General features: G+C 34.4%; 1 protein-coding gene across 1 annotated transcript in view; it reads right to left on the reverse strand.

Annotated features, from left to right (window-relative positions):
- terb1 (telomere repeat binding bouquet formation protein 1) overlaps positions 1 to 22,031 on the reverse strand; it is a 40,245-nt gene that overhangs the window by 12,214 nt on the left and 6,000 nt on the right. Inside the window, exons 3-11 of the mRNA XM_028809440.2 lie at positions 19,879 to 20,007; positions 17,362 to 17,490; positions 17,180 to 17,240; positions 16,955 to 17,064; positions 15,530 to 15,652; positions 11,598 to 11,750; positions 11,043 to 11,174; positions 3,819 to 3,944; positions 564 to 718 (exon numbers count right to left, since the gene is read on the reverse strand). Coding sequence (XP_028665273.2) covers positions 564 to 718; positions 3,819 to 3,944; positions 11,043 to 11,174; positions 11,598 to 11,750; positions 15,530 to 15,652; positions 16,955 to 17,064; positions 17,180 to 17,240; positions 17,362 to 17,490; positions 19,879 to 20,007 — 1,118 coding nt within the window. The remainder of the gene's footprint in view (positions 1 to 563; positions 719 to 3,818; positions 3,945 to 11,042; positions 11,175 to 11,597; positions 11,751 to 15,529; positions 15,653 to 16,954; positions 17,065 to 17,179; positions 17,241 to 17,361; positions 17,491 to 19,878; positions 20,008 to 22,031) is intronic.

Below are 22,031 nucleotides of genomic sequence, written 5' to 3' on the forward strand. Positions count from 1 at the left end.
AGCCAGATCTGCCAGGCTTCAGGAGAGTTTTTACCCCCAAGCTGTTAGACTCCTTAACACCAGGCTGCCCCCTGGGACCTTCCACACAGCCTCAACCACCTCTAAAAACAGAACTTTTATACATGTGAGCCACTGTCCTGCAAAGACGAGTGTGCATGTAGAGAAGAACTGAAAATCTCCTACTGACCTTTAAGTATTTTGACACTCTTGTTATCCTTCTGCTGTGAAACATTCTGACCTGTCATTGTTTACACATGTCTTAAACAACTATTATCATACACTGATAATTTCTCTATGATCTATATCTATTATTTATTATATTACATATCTTACACATCAATATTGCTGCTACTTCCTTGTCTTGTCTTTGCGCAATGTCTAGATAATAGTTTGAACTACATTTGATTTTAGACATTGATTATGTCATGTTACTTATAGTATGAGTTATTAGTTACGAATGAACAGGATCATTTCTTAGCACTTAATAAATATGGAAATTTAGCAATGTTTGAGTTATCACAAAAATTTCACTGAAATACATTAGGTATCATGAAAAGACTTACCTCACAAAACTGACTGTCTATTTTATGAATTTCATGCAATATTTCTTCTGCAATTTTCCAGTAAATCATTAAATTAGGATATGGTGAGTTCTGTCTCGGAAATTTTGGTCTATCACCATCAATATTGTTGAACAAACCAAGTGACAGGTTTTCAGCTTAAAGTTAAAATGAATAAACATGTTTACATTGACATGTGTGTTACATTTTTGAAGTATTCTATTTGGTTGCAGACCAATTAGTATTATTGCTCAGTATTCAATGGCATACTCAGAAAACAGTACAAAAAAAACAAAACACAACTATGTATTTTCATATTAAAAAATATAAGAGATCTAAGTTTAGCTTCAATATAGTGGCATAGTGAAACAAAGACCAAAAGCCTCCCATTCTGTTGCCTAACTAATCATAGGGGCAGGATAGTGTCCAAGGGCTCATGCTACCATGGAGCTAATCACCAGCATCATATTAGACCATTAAGACAGACTATTCTGAACACTCCCAAATGGCACATTCCACTTATACTATAGTCCAGTGGCATTTAATGCACTCAACAGCATTTTTCCCTTGTATTCCAGAAGGTACCTTGTAACATCAGTTTGTTTCATGTGTAGGCTTTATATTATGTATATTGTAGAATGCCCACTGGTGGAAACTACAGAAATATTATAGATGTTTGCCAAAAATTTGGTCCAAGTGTTAGAGATGGCTTTGGCCTTCACATGAAAGTCTAATGAATAATTTTCTTGAAGACTTAAGCACAGGGGTATGCAAAAAAAAAAAAAGATTTAAAAATTAAGAAAATGGGAGGAGCTTTTGCCATAGTCAGATGGAATGGCACACACACTTTCTGCGTTTCTAAAATTCTGAAACTTCACAAATAAGCTCTGTGAATTGGTTTTGTAATGGCAAACTAAGGAGCCCGAAAATATTTTGTGAAATTATCTTATACTTAAATTATTTTGTTTTGCTCACAATTTGCTTCAGTTCCATTTGATACATATAGTAGATTAATAATGGTATACCTACAGTGTACACAATCTCTTGAACGAGTGTAGAGTAGACTAGTGCAGCACTTACTACTCTGTAATGTCACCAGTATAGGTGGGAAAGCACACACACAAAGAACCTTACAACCCAAAATAAATACATAAATAAATAAATACAAATCTATGCCATCTTAAGAAAAAATAACTTTTGGCATTGAAATCCAGTATACTGACTGCATATACTGTACATACAGTGTATACAGTCCTCTTAATCTGTTTGCTAGGGATTCTCCATTCTACAGAGACAAATTACTGAAAAACATGGCAATTGTTTACAGCAATTTCTCATTGGCCTATTGTAAAGTCAGTGTCATGACCAGCAGGAGATTTCAATTACACTCCTGACTGACGTTGTTAACCAAGTGGCAGAGATCTTAGGTATATTATATAGGGATAGTCAATCTGTTGGCCTTTAGCATTTCAGATAAGTCTATTTACTGGGTTTGAACAAAGAAAGCTAAAGTACAGTCGTAACCAAAAGAATTTAAAGCAGAAGAGTGCTATAAAGCAATCTCTCAGGAATTCATTTACTCTGTAACAAAGTTCAGACAAGGTTTAATGAGGTTATCTTACATACCATGGCCACCACAATGTCAAAAGTCACATGCCTATGAATAACATAGTATCACTGGGACCAGACCTACAAAATTTCAGCAACCATAAAAAAGAAATACACAAAATGGTGAAGACATAATATCACCTAAATAACAGTAAAAAAGTAAATAAATAAACAAAACTACAATATTATGTTTATAAATTTGACAGAGCCAAGGGAATATGAAAGGTAAAAACAACCTAAAGGGGTGGGCAAACAGGGGCTTAGCCACTACTAAAAAAACAATATTGTGAAAAATTTCCAGTTAAACTTCGTTTGGAAATGTGACACTACATACAATTTTTTTGATTTCATACAGCATTCAATCTGGTTGTTAATGTCAAATGTAGCAGACTGTTTGTTTAAAACTCCAGAAAGATTTTTACCAAATCCAGAAATTATGATTATACACTGTAATTCTTCTTACTTCTTGAAATTGGCGTTCAGTAGGATAGGAACAATTTAAAATGTCCTCTTTTTACATATAAAGTCATTAGTGGCTTTTCATTGGTTGCTTAAAAAAATGATTACAAATTACTCTCCTAAGTGTACATTGGGATCATAACATTCAGACATTTATATAATTCCAAGGATAAATAAGACTACTGTATGAGAGTCATAACTAAATCTGCCTGCAAGTGTAAGTGATGCTCTACTGGTCTCTATATCTAAATCCAGACTAAAAATTCATTACTGTTACAGTACTTAGCAGAGAATTATTAGAGAGGCATGGGTTGTATTTGACAATTGTAAAATGTTGGTTAATTATTTGCCTAAACTAAAATTGTGACAATCATCAAATGTGGCTGATACAAACACTTCCCATGGTCACTGATGTATCATAAGACAACAGTATGATTATATTATAATTGTTGAGACTACTACCTAGGGTATAAAATGTAGATTGTCCACGAGGAGTAGACTTACAGCTGGCCTAGGGCAGCTAGATGTTGACTTTGTTTATGCCAAAGAGCTCCATATCCCAAAGGGTTTATCAGCTCAAGAAAAATTATCAACTGAAGCTTTTGATTTCTTCTTCTCTTTGTTCAAGTGTCCATAGCATCTGATAAGTTAAGTTTTTCATTACTAGCAAACATTTTTACCTCAATGTAGGTTTATAAACTTTCATTTTAGATAGTTGTCAGAAGAAAATTATATGCATTACATTTACACTGTATGTATGTGAATGCCAAATAGATTTCTTATATTTTTATTTTTCTGTTACTCTTATCATTTTAAATCTCTGCTAACTGCTCTGAGCCTGTCTTCTGAAAAGAGTGCCACAGAAATCAACTGAACTGAAATAAAAAACAAAATTACAAACAAAAAAACTATGGAATGTCACCTTTTAAAACTATGGTACAGAAAGGATAAGCAATAATGTCAAGATATAATGACTGACAAGTGTAAAGCATTCAATATATATTCATTTTTAAAAATAATATTAATATAAATATAAGAATACTGAGCATGTCACCTGATTTTAATTCAGCATACCTATAATATCAACAACAACAAAAATGTAGAATATTCTTTGAACATGATCAAGCTGAAGAATTTGACTTTAATAGAAAAAAAAATCTTGATTTATTTAAATTATTAAACACAACTTACTAACTTGTTTACAACTCTGAAGAACAAATGTTACAGCTTTACTCAGTTCTTCACTTTGAAATTCAGACAGTAGCTGTATCATCTGTGGAAGACCATTGCTCTGTAAAAAATGAAGTCGGTGTTCCTCTTCCAAAAAAGAACAGTACAAAAAAAAGTTAAAATAAAAAAGACAACTTGAGCAGACATTCAAGTTGCTAAAACAAGAAATATATTTTTAAAGTTATACTTAATGTAGCAACAATTATTTTCAATAACTTTAATGTGCAGCCATGATAAAATGTGTTAAATAAAATAACACTACCCAAGTATTTTCAAATAACTGAAAAACAATTCAGAATTTATATCCAACATGAAAAATAATGTCATTTATGTAATATATAAAAATAAGTAAAAACCATTACATATGTGTATTTACCTAAGCTGGTCAGTTACCCAATATTTAATTTCCTCTATTTCCATAGTCTTGGATATTATTAGTGGTGACAGCCAGTATTTTTGTTTCACTCAGTATCATAGCCTTCTATATATCATCTCCATGACAACAATCCATCCATTTTCCAACCCACTGAATCCAAACACAGGGTCACGGGGGTCTGCTGGAGCCAATCCCAGCAAACACAGGGCACAAGGCAGGAACCAATCCCGGGCAGGGTGCCAACCCACCACAGCCATAACAACAAGTTTTCTAAAATCTTAATTTATTTTTCTTCTCTTTTAGTGAAAGTCTGTAGATACTGCTGATAAGTCGTCTGAAATCCTGTTAGATATACTGCCTTCATTAGCCATATGTTACTTCCACACACCACAAAAAACTAATCGCACGGCTTGTGAAAACTATTCTACTAACAGAGAGGCTCTTTAGAAGTCACAGTAGTGACTGTCACCCACTACTTCTTCAGTACCTTACTGTTGCTTCCTTCATCAACTATGAACTTCCAACTATATTCAAAATGTCACCAAAAAAGAAGAACTTCCCTACTTTTTCCAAAACAATTATATCTTGGTATCTAAGTTTGAAACTAATTAGATTAGCTTTTGGTATCTCTCACTCATTTATTTTAAACAAATAAAAGTTTGTGCTTACCTCCTGCTTCACACAATCACATTTTAGACCAGTTTCAGAAACAATGTAGTAAAGCTAATTCTATCAAACACTGGAGCACAAGGCCAATCATCACTTTCCTTAATATTTCTATTTCTTTCCTCTACATTTACCACATTGTTCCTCTCTGATGTGATCCTCTCGACTTTTCAGTTCCATACCTATATTCAGTTTCTGCATTTTCTTCGTCCTCTGAACAAAGTTTTGCCATCAATAGATCTTCTTTATATGTAAAATCTTCCAAAATACTTTTTTTCATAAACGCATAACATATTTTTAAAAAGACACATCTTAGCCACTAAACTTTCTCTGTTTTCCATTCTGATCAACAATCAATAATACTTTTTCATATAATGACATCAGTACAGACACTGAACATTTTTCCACACCCGTTTCACCATATCTCATAGTACTCTGTCAACTTCCTGTCAAAAATACAGCTTTTTCTATGGCAATTTTTTTTTTTGACATTTCACTTTATTTTCAGGAATGATTTACTCCTTGGTTAAACTGAATGTCAACTCAGCTGAGCTGTTTCACAGGCGTTTTTACCCATTTGCACTCTTTTAATGTTATGTTTGTTTCTAATTACATATGTAATATGCTCTGTTCCTTATCTATATAATATAACCCAATATCTGTTTGTCTGGAAGTAACACTCTGTTGGGTGTATTTAGTGTTAATGTTAGAGCTTTACAATAAATAAGAACATATTTTGTAATACAGGTAATAATAAACTGCATTGTATTTTTCCTTGCAATCGATGTACTGCTGTAAAAATATCCTATCCCAACAAAAAACAGACAGACACTATAACTTAATAAATGAAAATGTAAACAGAAAAAAATAAAAAGTGACGGAATAAAATAAAGAGTGACAGGGGAAATACTAAGCTCATTCGAGTTCATTAAACATTATGGTGATGTGCCCTCATTAAATGTAGCACAATCAGAGTAGGCATACATTGTTAAATAAGTAACAAATCCTTTTAGCAGCTATAAAAGTGATATACTAGCCTCCCAGAACTCAATTTTGACCCTGCAGTCATACCATCCTACTTCCCTCTGTTAAACAGTTAATAGGCTCCAATGGGATTAGCACTTCCTGTATTAGACCTTTTTCTTTCTTATATATATATTTTTCTGTTTAAAATTTCCTTTATTAGATTATAGTATTGGTGGTATACACCATCTGTCGGAATGAAAAATGCAAAGCATTTTATTAGTGCATTAGTTGGGTGTGACAAGAAGGTCATCGTAGGTATTGCAAACAGCAATTACACTCAATTTATTGTGGACTGGGTATGTTAGTTTCTAATAAATATTGCTTTTTACTGGTCCTTTCTCCATTTTCACCATTGTTTTAAAGAAAAAACTAGCCAAATGTGAAATTTGTTTTATGTTACTTACTCCATGTAGTTTGTAGTGATGGCTGAGAAAACAATTTTAATCTCATTATTTTGTGAATAACAGGCATAACAAAGTTTCTGATAGAATGGGATCCAGTAGTGACTAATACTTGACAATAGTGAATATTAAAAACGTCCCTGATAAAATGTCACATGTACTCATGTTGCATAATCCACATGTTATGTAATATTCGATCACTTTCCTTAATAAATAAATGACCAAGTATAATATTTTTGTCTCATTTGTTTAACTGGTTTCTCTTTATCTACTTTTAGGACTTGAGTGAAAATCTGATGATGTTTTAGGTCATATTTATGCAGAAATATAGAAAATTCTAAAGGGTTCACAAACTTTCAAGCACAACTGTAACTGCACATGGAAAACAACTGTTTAGGTGACATGTTGTTTTAGCTTTCACTTCACAAAGTCATTTGTTGGTGGAAAGTGTTTGGAATATGCAATGCCTTGGGTGAGTTGGATCAGCAATGATCTTTGCATCCCGCTTCTTACCCTGGACTCATATAAAACCTGAATGTGACGCAAGTAACAGCCAATGATCTTTTCACAGGCTCTGATGATGCACTGAATGTTGGCCTTTGCTTGAACAGAGGCAGCACCAAACCAGACAGTTGTAGATGAGGTTAGAATAGACTTGATGATGGCTGTGTAGAATTGGAACAATACTGCTTGAGGGAGATTGAATTTCCCCAACTGATGCAAAAATAACATTCTCTGATGGGCTTTTAAAATAATGCATATTACTGTATGCATGTAATGTTATTGTTACACTTAAGATTTTGTGACAGCACAGAGGCCATAAACTTAAATGATTCTGTCATCTTATGGCTGAGCCATTTATGGCAAGTAATGGGTGCATAGGTGACTGCTTCCTGAAATCTATGACCATCTCCTGAGTTTTTTGATTGTTAAAGACCAAATTATTATGACTGCATCAGAATACCACATGTTCTTCCTCTCGTCTGTATATGGACTCATCACTGTTTGAAAGGAGGCCTATTATTGTGATATCATCTGCAAATTTAAGAAGTTTGACAAATAAATCACCAGAGGTACAGTCATTTGTATATAGTGGGAAGAGTAGTGGGGAAAAGACGCATCCCTGCAGCGTACCAGTAATTAAGGGTTAATGGGTCAGACGTGTATGCCTAGCCGCATACACTGGCTCTTATCTGTAAAAAAAGTCTTTGATCCAATGGCAGATTGAACTAGGCAGAAGGAATTGGGAGAGTTTCTTATCTAAGAGCTTTGGGAATATTGTATTGAAAGCAGACTTAAAGTCCACAAACAAGATACTTAAATATGCCCCAGGCTTATCAAGGAGTTGGTAAATAAAGCTCAGATCTAACTACAGTTCATCATCCACAGACCTGTTGGCTCTCTGTGCAAACTGAAATGTTTCCAGGAAGTCTTTTGGTATTCTTAAGGTACATTAATAATAAAACTTTCAAAGGTCTTCATTACCACAGAGGTTAAAGCTACTGGTCTATAGTCATTCAAGCCTTTTTGTGGTACTGGAATAACAGTGGAGGTCTTGAAGCACAGTTCCACAGATTGGTTGAAAATGTCTGCAAATAATGTAGACAATTGGTCTGCACAGTGCCGGAGTGTAAAAGGAAAAATAAGGTCCAGGCCTGCAGCTTTTTTTAATATTTTGCTTTTTGAATAAGCTGCAGACATTTTTTGCAGTGATGACAGCAGGGGGAAGCTGAAACGAAGAGGAATGTGGAGTACTAACAGTAAGATGATCAAGTAGATTTATATCCCATTGTCTAGACCACCTATCACATGTCTGCAGTGATGGCTAATTTCTCTGATGATGGCTTATGAATTGGTTTAATTAGCAAACATGGCTGGAAACTTCAGTGCTACCCAAAAGCATGGCACACAGATCAACAGTCATCTACAAGGTGACACTCCTCAAATCAGAGCAAAGTGACTTTTTCATTACTTGGATACATGCATCCAGGCTACTAGATGTTATCTGTACTAAACAATGACAAGCACCTTTTATGTTGCATCACAGCGTCAGTGTGCCAGCTGTTATACTATCTGCATGGCTTTAGTAGTGAATGGCAGGGTGCCATAGTGGTAGTACTGCTGCCTTGCAGTGAGGAGACCAGGGTGGGGTGTCCTAGGTCATCCCTGCGTGGAGTTTGCATGTTTTCCCCATGTCTGTGTGGGTTTTCTCCCACTGTCTAATGGTATGCTGGGTAGGTGATTTGGTGATGCTAAATTGCCCCAAGTGTGGGTGTGTGTGTTAGCCCTGTGATGGGACTGGTGCCCAGTGCAGGTTTTGATTCTGCCTTGTATCCTATGCTAGCTGGGAAATTCACATCATGGCTGTCCATTGATCTGACGATAACGCTGTCCATCCATTTGTCCATCTCTGGAAAAGGCAGGCCCGGGAACACAACTGGCAGGGGTGATACCTCCCAGAAGCAGTAGGTTGGTGTTGACAGAGATGTCTTGCTGCTCTCTTCTTCTCTTGTTGTTTGAAGTGACAGACTCCTTCAATGATGGTCGTCCCCAAAGCATGCAATCCCCAGCAAGTGTCTTGAGCTGCCTATGGGGAATGGAGCAGGTCTTGAGAGAATAGTTCAAGTGGTCCTTCCAGCATTTCCTTTGGCCACCTCTAGGCCAGGATCCTTTGATAAGTTTAGCGTACAGGACCATTCAGGGAAGCCGACACTCATCCATGTGAATAATGTGCCCAGTCCAGCAGAAGACACAGCTGAGCAGCATGGCCCAAATGCTGTTTGATAAGCAGCATTCCACAATTTTATTGTGTTGGATCCTAGAGCTCATAGATGATTGCAGAGGTTTTTGAGTGGGCTGACAATCTTCACAGGTTGAAAATATTGCCATCCAGTTGGTACTGGATCCACACTCTTTAAACAAAAGCACACACCTTATAAGTTTCAGTAAATTCTTCACTGTCCAGAAAGTATCCAGAAGCAGTTAATGAGGCTAATAGGATTTTAGGTTATAAAGCATGCACTTGTGAGACGTCACATTGAATACTATTTACAGTATATAAGGAAAGATTGAAGGGGATTAACCTTTTTTTTCAAGCAAAAGAAGCTTAAGAAATGACATAGCTGCTGGTGAGATAATGGTGACATAGACACTGGTGAGGTGTTCCGGGCACGTCTAACCGGGAGGAGGCCCATGGGAAGACCCAGGACACGCTGGAGGGACTATGTCTCTTGGCTGGCCTGGGAACACCACGGGATTCCCCCAGAAGAGCTAGAAGAAGTGGCCGGGATGAGGGAAGTCTGGGAATCTCTGCTCAAGCTGCTGCCCCCACAACCTGATCTCGGATAAGTGGAAGAGGATAGATGGATGGATGGATGAAATGACATTGTAAAAGGGTTTCAAATTAGTATGGTAGAAATCAGTTGCTTTTCGGAAAATAAAGCCTCTACGGAGATAGAGATAAAAAGTCTTATGGGCAAATTCTGCAGAAATATTAATATTTGTGTTGGCTGGGATTGGCTCCGGCAGACCCCCGTGACCCTGTGTTTGGATTCAGCGGGTTGGAAAATGGATGGATGGATGTTTCTTTACACATATAATCAGATACATGGAATAAGTTAACATGTAATGCAGTGCACAGGAGTACTTTGGGTCCTTCAAAATTCAATGATTTTACTTTGTAAGAACTAAGTAAAAAAGAGATCGGGGTTCATGTTCTAGGTGCTCCCTTTGTGGAGTTTGCATGTTCTCCCAGTGTCTGCATTGGTTCCTTCTTGTTTCGTCCCACAGTCAAAAGACATGCATGAAAGATTAATTGTGTTGTTAAATTGGCCCTGATGTGTTTGTGTGTGTCTGTATTCATCCGGTGATGGACTGGCACCCTGTCCAGGCGTTGCTCCTGCCTTGTGCCCAAAGTGTGCTGAGGTCCATTTATCCATCTACCCTGCTCTGGATACTCCAGCTTAAGTAGCTGCTCTTAGATATATGAATATTGATTGTATTTTTCCAATTTTTGCTTTTTTTGTCATATATTAATGTTTGTTTTTGAATATTTTGTCTTTCAAAGTGTCATATAGTAATCACATCATCGATAGAAATAATCTTGTTTTATCCAGTATACACTGCATGTACAGAATCATGTTATAATGAGCATCATCTCAAAAAAAGGAAGACTCTGCCAGTCTGTTGCAAATTTAGGACCTAAAAAACTAACAACTACTTAAAAGGGAAAATGAACAACAACAAACACTAGTGCTTGGATTTGAGAAGTACAAAAATGTAACTAGTATGTGTATTTTGAAAATTACAGTAAGTTGCTGAAGAGGAAAGGATATTTTATTATTAGTTAACTTTAAAACAGCACAGTATTAAGATTAAAACATAAAATAGAAAAGCATAGTTTTAAGCTTTGATAATTTTGTTTTTGACCTTAGTACTTGTCTGTATATATGTTTTATCTCACTTCTGATTTAGATAAATTAATTTACAAAGATTATCAGTTTTGCACGTGGAAATGGAAAATAACAGTATGTGTGCATAGTGAATTATTTAGTATATGTTGTGAAATTGTTAAATATTATGTTCTGTCTGTCATATAAAATAAACTATAATAAAATTTGATTAAAAAAGTGATGCAAATGATATTTAATTCTCCTCTAAACTATAGTTGCTATTACACTGATGTTATTATAAGTACTCTAAGGAAAAAACACTTACCAGCAGCTACAGTACAATGGCCAAGAGTAAGTATGATACATAATTTGTTGCTTGTGTTTAAATCACAGTTTGACAGCAACAAAAGCAGCTTTCTTACAATATTATATTTTGAAAGTCCTGCAGCCAGAGCAGCTACAAAAAATGGAATATTTACATTTACTTAAAACACAAAGAAATTAAAGCTCTGCTTAATTCCGCAAGACTGACAAATCCCAGATAACTCGCTACATGGTAACATTTGTGTTTTCTTTCAGTCATAGCTATTTTTATATTCAACAACACATTTTCTATGGAATTTAAATAATTAAGGGTAGGTAGGTTACATACAACATATGTACTTTCAGCCTTTTCTATTTTATAATTTTAAATTTAACTTTATACTTTGTTACAGACACAGAAAATTTTCTTATATACAACATGTTCAGTCTATGGGCTAAGGCATTCTACATTAAACTTTTTTAGTTAGATTTTTAGCTCATTGTACTCCTCATTGTACAGCTCACTGTACAATTTACATATTGTCAAACGAAAACCAATTCTTAACTTTAAACTTACCATTGTCAGCAATGCAAGAACAAAGGGTTTTAATTACTATAACTGCACTTTCACTGGCTGATGGGTTTTGGAGAGATTCATCACTTAGTTTCATCAACATCTGAGCAAGAGTATCTAAACCTCCAACTGCAGAAAAATATTCCTGGGAAGAAGCTACATGTATGGTTAACAGAAAAATAAAAAAAAATTGAATTAGCTAAGTATAAGAAACTCAGAAAAACGATCAAAATTAATACCATTATATGTAGAGTATCACATTAAAACGTACTGCTTTGTTACTTGAATTAAGCAGCACACTTCTCTAAAAACCAGTTCAAAAACACATACTTCACTTATTTTTAATTTACAGAAACAGCTAAGTATGTTATGGTGTTTTAAAAAATTGGAAATTCCATTAATATGAATCAGTAAGCATTATCTTTATGACATGACCTGTGTTTTTATTTCCATTGTATTGGACTGAATACAACGGCCATATACACACTTACTTTTACAATTATATCATACAAAATTGCATGGGCTCTGCAAAAATATGGTACTTGAGGATAATCATCAGATTCATTAACCAGTACAAACGTACTTCAGATATTTAAAATACAAAATTATTTAAACTAATAAAGGTGTTTTATGTATATACAACTTTCATTATTTGCTGAGTGCCTCAAACAATTCCGACTATTTGCAATGGTCAACATGCAATGAAAACCTAAATGTAGTAATTACATAGTCCAATTTTTGTTTTTATACCCGAAGAATACATATTTAACAGTTCTTTCCATGTTTGTTTTGTATTTACAAAGCTGCTTTTTGCTACTGTCTTGATTTCTTTGTTTTCATGATGCCATCTTGGTTCCCATCACAATGATTACCAATGATGACGCCACAGTATATGACAATATCAATATGGCAGCAATCATAGACTGCTTCATCCCTCGGTGGATATGACAACCTCTCAAAAGGCTTAGTGGCAGTTAACTCATTTATTAAGTAGGCCTTAGCATTAGGATACTGTCTTTGGTTTTGATTTCATTTGTGGCACTGACCTTCAAGCTCTCCTTGTCCTTTTGGCTCTGGCTTCTTGATTCAGTTTACTCTCCTAGTTTTGATCCTGTCACTTTACTGGACAAATCTTTTGGTTTTACTTTCATCTATTAGTCTCCCCTTTGCTCACAACAATCCTTGAGTACATTAACATGTTGTTAACAATGACTAAGATTCATTTCTAATAATACTCAACTGTCCTGAGCAAGTGTTTATAGAAACATATAAAATAATTCCAATGAGAAAAACACTTTTTTTGTTATGGTTAAGAATACATTTTGAAGACTTTGACCTTTGGCTACCTACTTGAAAATTCATTTTTATGCTTGGAACTATTAAACAATATTATCAATGAAGCCACATCTTTTGAAACATGTAACACAATTCTACTTAAAACACATTTTCTATTAAGGTTAATGATACATTTTCAAGACTTTGGCTATCTATTCAAAAATTATTTTTTATGTCTGGAAATAATAAAGCATGTTATAAATGAAGCCACCTTTTCTGACAATCTAAATTCCACAAATAACATGAAAGTTATTACTTTAATTTTAAAGTAAGGTAACAATTCTACAATATACAGAGTTACATGTCCTCTTTTAATTAATTCAGACACAAAAGTATTAACTTATTTATTGCCCCATTGCTTTCTGAAAGTCATTAGCAAAATTAATCCGATAATCTGCTGATCAGTCTGCCTTCGTACTCTCAAGGTTTGTCTCTGATATCATGCAAAGACTTCTGCATATCATTGATCCAGTTCCTTTCCTTTCAAGCCCAGATGAGAAGGCTTTCAACTGCATGAATAAGTCTTTCTTATGACAAATTATGGATAGAATGGACTTTGGTATGGGTAAATTTAATTAAGGTTCATTACACTTCCCCTTCTGCAGTCCTCCTGTCCGAATCAAAAATGTTATGTCCATTCTCCACTACCAGAGGAGCAAAGCAAGACTGCAATCTCCACCCACTCTTCAATTTGCCCCTCAAACTGCTTGAGTTTACCATCTATAATTTCCAGTTTCTCTACCCAATTATAGTTTTAAATTCCAGTCATATAATACCTTTATGTCCTGATGATATCTTTCTTGACTCCAGTATCCACTTCATGTTAGGACTGTTCAAGATTTTTAAAATTTTGTTCAGTTCAAAATCATCGGATTAAGACTTCTCCCAGGCCTCCCTCCCCTTTGTTATCTCTGTATCTAATAGCATTAGATATTTAAGAGGCCATACTTCTACATCTGATGTTATAAGCTCCATTAACAAGGGATCTAAACTTTCTCTTATTTTCCATCTTGTCTTGTGATTATAAAAATGAATATGGTACTTGGTTTTACATGACATACTACTCTCCCCCTTCCACCAAATATTGGGATAAAGTCAGGTTACTGATTTCACTGTTTTTGTGGAATAGCTAGAGATGAAACCTTAAATATTCAACTCTGGTCACAGACAGACTGGCCTAGAATTCTACCACTGGGCTTTTCATCCCTCTATTTGGTCATGGCTCTGTTTTTTTTCCCACCATTCTCTGCGGCTCTCTATAGAATCTGCCTCAGACTCCCCACTTTCTCTTCATGGTAGGAATTCTGTTTGCCTACCATAAAGTCTAAACTCTCAAAGCTTACCTTGGTAACTCTCATATGCCATCAACATCTTGTACAATGATTAAAAGCTCCTTATAACTTCTGAGAGATGACTTTCACTCCCAAATTCCATTAACATGCACTCCATTGAACTCTTTACAGGCTTGTTTCATTTTTCCTAGTTCAACTTTATTTACCAAAAACTCCAAATCAGTTCTCAGAACACATGAGGTTTCTCTAATAACCCCATACCTACTCACTCTCTATACTTGTCGTATTGTTCTTTCTCTCCCAAGAAAAAAAAAAGTTTCTACCCTCTATTTTTTACTATGTAAAGCATCCTACAAGTCTCTCTCCTTCATTTCTCTTTGGTTCTGAGACCTTGCCCCTCTTTCTTCTCCCCTCTCATGAGATACTATACACTCCAAAGCTAGGCATAGCTCTGGAAATTCCAGCTATCAACACACCAGGAAACTGCATAGACTTTATCTTACTCTTGGTGAGTATCAACTGATGGACGTCATTCCTGATTATCTTTGCTAATTATATCTCTTTGGTTTACTTGGTACTTTTCTTTAGATGTTCTGGTACAGCCCTCATGTATTTTCCTTTCAGACCAACATATGTCCTGTTATCTTCATTTCTTCCTTTAAATATTCTACTGTTATCTCAAATTTTCCTTCTTTTAGATCTCTTTATGCTTCTGCTTAAACTCTCACAATGTAAATTATTCTGTCTTGGTAGTTTGCAGTGAAATTAAATTTTTGCCTCCCAAAGGAAGGCATCTTAGCTTGTTACTGTGGACAACTGGCTGTTCACCTTTTACAATTTAATCCACCTTGAATTATCTGCATTACAGATTAATGCTGCCTCCAGTAATACATTTAGAATGTGGACTACTGCTGATCAATTGTTTAAATTCTTGTTTGCTGTAGCCCCCCTGATTCTGTTTTTCTGCTAACTGATGCTCTTTTGCTGGAGCAGTCTGTTCACGATACCTTTACCCTCCTCTTTTCTGGCAACTGAGTTATCCTAAAATATTTGCCTCTTGATTCAAGCAGGGATAGGATGGGTTAGGTTACTTCACTCTTATTGTTAATTATTCTTATATCTTCTGTTACTTTGTATTGATGTAATAAAAACATTACAAAACAAATTTTAGGAAGTGTATTTTTTCTTTAACTGTGCTCAATATCAATGAAGCAAATACATCAAAAATGATTTAAGACTTTAATGCATAAATAATTATAAAAACAAAAATGCAATTACTTTTTTTGTTTCAGTGGGGTTGGTACTTACAGTTATTTGCAACGGTTAGACCAACAAATGAACAAACTGGCTGAATAATATCCTTGCAGTTATGCTTCTGTAGCCAAGAATTTATATCTTTAAAGACACTTGTGCATATTCGCTGATTCTCTTCTGTGAGATTTAATAAATCATCAATGTTTATTTAATAAATTGACAGAATAGTTAAATAATCTAAATGTACAAGTACAGATGTTAATGTTTTTCATTTACCTGAAATTGTACAGTTTACAATATATCTGTTTGAAATTATTACTTCTTGTGTATGACTTGAACGGATGCAAACAATGAATGGATGAATTCCTTGTGTATACACTTTTTTCTAGATTTTCTTTTATGTGTCTTTAAAAGAGTAGTAATAATTACTTAAATAATATCTGTTTCTGCACTAAAAATGCATGATATTTTCAAACAACATTTCAAATCTAACACTGTAAGAAACGAATAGTACTTAAATCATGACATTTGCAAAAATACACTCAAATAAGAATTAAAGTAATAAAGTAATGCTTATCAAAATACAACTAGAAATTTCAAAATAGAATGCCATACATTATAAAACAACATTTATAGCAACATCTGACAGCACAATCATAGAGTAGAAATTTACCAGGATATCTGAAGTGATTTACTTGTAATCATCGTTCTTCAACAGCATAATATAGCACATGTCCGATATGTCTTCAATACTTATCTTAAATTTTTTGACTTTTACAAGACTCTTAACACTACAGTGTCTAAACAGTATATTTACTTTGGGAAGTACAGAGATTTCTAACTATTTTTTTTTTGGATTCTCACCAGTTTTCCACTTATAGTGCATTTGATTAGTGCTTGGGGTCAATTTTTGTGGGATAACCTATTCTTAAAGATTGCTATTTGTAGATATCTAAAAATGTCTCTAATTTTTTTTTTTTATAATTATCTCAGTCAAATAACCAACAACATTTCTTATAATGGTCTCTGACAAATCTTTTAATTGTGACATGTCACTATGTACATACAGTATATAGATAAGAACAAACAAGACTAAGATTATTATGTAAAACTGTGACCTTCAGATTATTTCTATGATTTAGCAAAGTTTTTGATATTTTTTGTGACCAGGCAGGCAACTATTGTTTGTTTTCTGCTTATTTGTTTGATATTTTGTGTTCATGCTTAATTTCTTCCTTGAGTGCTCCAGCATAACAAATAGAATTACTTGGACTTTAGCTTACTTTGGTGGCACAAGGAGGTGCACACATAATATGTATTTGTCAAAGTTACATTTGAAAATGCCATATCAAAAATTAAAGAAAACCAAGAGAAAAACAGCAAACAGGAACAACTTTATACAGTAAAACAACACTAACTTTGCACATTAAGAATCACAGCCAGATGAAATAAAATTTATGGAAAAAAATGCATGTATACCATTTTGTGGGTTATTGACACAGGCACAAAGAGTGCTGAAAACAGACATCCAAAACTGGTAACATGAAGAAATATTTTCATATATTTTACTTTGATGTGAAATTGGGAAGCTGGTTCTAAAACATAAGAAATTAAATTAATTAATCATGTTAAACACTGAATCAACATTTTAACACATTAATATATTGAATATTTGTGTAATACAGCCAAAAGTGCATCTCATACCGCAGCAAGTTTAAAAGAATATCTATACAGCCAGTTTTTGTAACAAGTAACTGCCCATCTTCTGAAAACATAAAAAACAGAAGTTAAACATTTGAAATTACAAAAAACTACTTGCACTACTAATAAAATCAAATAAACTGACAAAATATGAGCAGTATTTTTAACAGAAATTTAGTACTTACTGTTGTTAGTGACAAGTGCCAACAATAGATATACTGCTACTCTTTTTAAGCTTAAAGGGGACTCATGTGAAAGTGACAGTGCTAATTCCTTCAGCAAGTCTGATTTGCAAAGCACTTGTTGACAAAACACTACAACAAACAGAAATGAAAAAGTCAGCAACATTCCTTTTTACTTCCTTATAGAAAGATAATTATATTTTGAACTTTGTATTTTTCTTAAAGTGTGATAAATGCTTGCTAACCTGCTAAGGAGTATAGCCAGAAAATAATAAAAGGCATGGCTAAATGAAACATCTACAGTATTTATTCATTTTCCAAATCAGTTAATTCCAGTACATGTAATAAACCTATTTTATAAACCTGCATTTTACCCATTGCATCAGGGACAGGTTCTGGCCATGTGCAATCCTGAATTTGATTAAGCGGATTTAAAAGTGTCATGTAAAAGTGTTATATGAACAATTCTCTCTGATACAAACATAAGCTAGATATTTCTAAAGGCAAGGAGCATCATATAGTATACATTACATAATAGGCAATAACTGTGTGAATCATACCTTATTTCTCAGTCACTTCAGTCAACAGGAATGTATTATAAATTGTGGCCAATTTAATACCTAACTCTGATTTAGTTTTCTTACACTGAATTTCAAAATATTAACCTGAGGATCAGTGAAGAGGCACCAAAATTTGTCATTAGCTTAATGCCGTCAGAAATCTATTTGATGTTTGCAAATATGTAATGAATTCATCATTAAAAACGGTTTAATAAACAGTTTACAAAAATGCAAGTGGAATACTTTTTAAAGAAAACATACAAGAGTAGTCGAAAAATGAATCTTTGTAATTAACAATAATATAAAAGTTACAGTAGAAGAAAAAAGGTAAATAGGTTAACAAAATTGTCACTGTTTAGACCAGTGACCATGTTAGTATTTGATGAATGATGTATTTCATAAAATCTTATTTGCAACCAATACTTTTTCTGGCTTCAATTTTGCAACACAGAAAATGCGACCAAAACTGAAATGTAACAAAAAAGATGATTCTAGGTGCTCCGTACAGTAAAGTTGTTTTCAGTTTTATCATATCACAGAAGTTTTCATGTTTGCATGGCAAAATTTAAAAAAAAATCCATAAATGATCTATCTTATTGAATTTATCTTTAAGCACTTACCTACCTTTTAATTTTACAGAGTTACTAATTACTATTGATAGCTTTATTTGTCTAGATGTAAAGTCAGCAATTACTCCCAATACATAACTGCATTGACAAGATCAATATATCATGATATGATAAGTTGGTGAACTACCCTTTGATAATTTATTTTAAATGCTTGTTTTGACTCCTGGCTTGGATGACTTATGTGCTGAGTGTGCCTAGTTTTTATGTGAATTTCCAAAAGCAGCTACAGTTTTGGTTCACAATTCACCGATATGGCACTAGATTAACCTAAAACATTAAACTGGCCTTTGTAAATGAACATGTGTAAGAATATCAACAGTAAATGGACTGATATTCTGTCCAGAACTAATTCTTACCTTTCTCTTAATTGATAATTATATATTTTCACATATTGTCAAAAATGAACTATTACAATAATGAATGCTATTTTTATGATTTATTTATCCATCTTTGGGCATGTTATTTCCCATTTTAAATCACTAAGTATCACTGTTACAACTGTTTTTTGACAAGAGGTGCTTGTGATAAAGCATAGAAAATAAACTACAACAGTAAATCAATATTTCCCATCCATTGTTCAGTGCAGAATAGCTTGAGGAAGTCAGTGAGAAACTATGAACTAAAAAGATAAAACCTTGAATATGATGATAAACAACATATCATATATTGTTTAAAATATCTGGATTTTTTTGTATTGCAATTGGCAAATGGAGACATCAGCTTCCAAAAACATTTCAGGTGTGCTTATAGAAGATTAGTTTCAAAATTATTTTTAGTTGTTTTGTTACTGTGTACCAATTGTTCTCAAGATTATAACATGATGATCAGGCCACCAAGTCAGTGTTTAGATGGGTTCAATGGCCTCAGAACAAGTTATCATCAGAGAAACTACTGAAATTGGTTTTAAAAGTATTTTTCAGTCTGCATTATCATCATGCACTCTTCTGTAGATCTGTAATCTTTGCACTGTTTTGTTGCTGGTACTGTGTGAAAAGTAAGCAGCTCCTAGCTAAATCAAACCAATTAAAATGTAAGTGGGCAGTTACTTTTTCACACAGTATCAACTGGTTTTGAATAAAATTTTTCATTCAATAAAAAAAAAATATTAAAAAATTATTTAACAGGCTGTTCCCTGGAAAATTTTCTGGGGAGCACTACTCTTGATATTGTATTGCATTGCATTGTTACATTTCTGCATATGCTGCTATGTATTGCTGCAACAGAAAATTTTTAATTTTTTTAAGTTTATTGAATTATACTGAATTGTAAACTTTGTCAATTTATCCAAATAGTTTAAAGCCAGCAGATTAAAAAAGGAAAATAATACATACCGTTGCTTTCAGCTAAAGCTCCTAACAGAAAGAAAGAAGCCTCTTTCACACCAAAATGTTTACTAGACAGGGCAAGGTTACATACAAAGAGCAGTCCACCAATTTCACGAAAGTAGTTACTGATGTCACCTGGAACACAAATGAAACTGTGTTTTAAATGAATTTTTTTGACCTATACACAATAATTGAAATTTTAAAAAGATAATTAATAAGAAAGTAAATAATGCTTGTAAAATCATTTTTATAATGTTTTTCAATTTTATATATAAATACAAACAAAACGTGAAAAAACTGGATTTGTATTTTAACAAATAAACTTTTCATAACATATAAGACCGTAATAGATTTTTGTACAGAGATTTAAATAGTAACTAAATTGGGATAGACTTGAGTTACACATATACTGCTGCATATGCAGTAGTGACAGTATTATTGTACAAAAAAAATATTATTTGCATGTCTGACCAATGGGCAACATGTCGATAATCTCTGGAACCAACATAGTTTTTAAGTTGCATACAACTGAAATATACCAGGGAGTAAAATTTCAAATGACAGACAGTTCATGAGCTGTGGTGAAAGACTTGCTTGTTGCCCATATCTTCTGGTGTAGTTTATTACAGTGGTTCCATGACCAGATGCTAACTCCATCAACACTGCAGCTGTCTTAATGACTGCAAGCACTTCATCTCAAAGTCACAACCTGGACTAGTTGCAGTACCACAGAATGAACAGGCTAAATGGCAATCTGTGGAGGCATCTTAGATTTTCAGACACCATCACTGTGACCACTTTGAAGCAAATAATCATACTTCTGCCAGAAACAATAAAGAAAGTGGTCCATGATTACATAAATGCTGATGAGACTTTCTGGTCCAGACACCATACTGTACCTTATAAGAATTTAATCTAGCTAGGGCAGCCGCTACCAAAACCAAAAAGAATAAGTATCAAAATCATGTTAGTGACAGGTATAGAGACACCAGACTGCTCTGAGAAGTATCGTACTAAGGCAGTGAGGACTGACGTAACTGATGCATCTGATGCATTGTCCTTGACAAAGGAACAAACTATAGGATACAAACCACTGCCATCAAATAAACTCAAGACAATACGTACAGTGAATCAAATACCATTTATTCCCAGCACATATGGATAAACATAAGTCATCAGCAATAGATTGAATATATTCTTCTAAAGAGAGGCAGTCCCTCAAAAAACCTGTATAGTGTGGAGGATGGCTGGAATGCCTCAACACTGGAAGGACTGGGGGAAGGAGCATTACCTCCCCTGGAGCGATATGTGGCAGTCCCCTGGGTTGCAGCAGTGCCTCAGACTCCCACAGTGCTCCATGGGAGTTGTAGTTGGATACAGCCCTATTGGGATCCGTGGGCGCCACTAGGGGGTGCACCAGCAGCTGCTGAGCTTTTATGGGCAACTCTTCTGCCAAACCAGGAAATGATGCTGGAAGTGGAACAATGAGCACCTGAAGCACTTCTGGGTGCCTTATCAAAGGAGCCAGCAGCCACTACTCCAGGAGGCAGAGTTGGGTGGGAGAAGACAATGCTTGCCAAGAGGAGTGGAAGAAAGGAAAGAGAGAAGAGAAAGAAGAAGAGTAATGTGGGAAGGTGTTTCCCACGAGGGAAAAAAATAAAAATGTGTGTGCTTGAACTTGTGTCCCACGCCTATCTGTGTCAGGTTTGGGTGGTGGTGTGCCCCTGGTGGTCCACAATAGTTACAGCAAGTGTAGGTGAAGGGTACAATACAATATATTTTGAAACCAAATGGTATCTAACCTGGTAGTTAGTCTGCAACAATGAAGAAGCATAGACTGTATACTGTAAACACACACACAAAACACACAAACATAGGCTTTTGATATTGCCACTTTTATCCCATTATGGAGTTAGTTCAAAAATAGACTACTGCATGAATTAAGAACAAAAAAATTTGATCAATCAGAAGCAAGTTGTAATCGTTTAGCTTGTAGTGTCACAAATATGTAAGAGGAGATGAAATGATGGTGAAATTAATCACATTGTACTACAGTATCCTATACAGTCCCAATAAAGGAGCAGAGACTACACATTCATTTTGTGATTGCATTTAACATGTATAAAGATGGTCAACCATCGATTTTCTAACTGGTTTAT

The sequence above is a fragment of the Erpetoichthys calabaricus genome, chromosome 9, assembly GCF_900747795.2.
Source record: "Erpetoichthys calabaricus chromosome 9, fErpCal1.3, whole genome shotgun sequence".
Classification (NCBI taxonomy): Eukaryota; Metazoa; Chordata; class Cladistia; order Polypteriformes; family Polypteridae; genus Erpetoichthys; species Erpetoichthys calabaricus.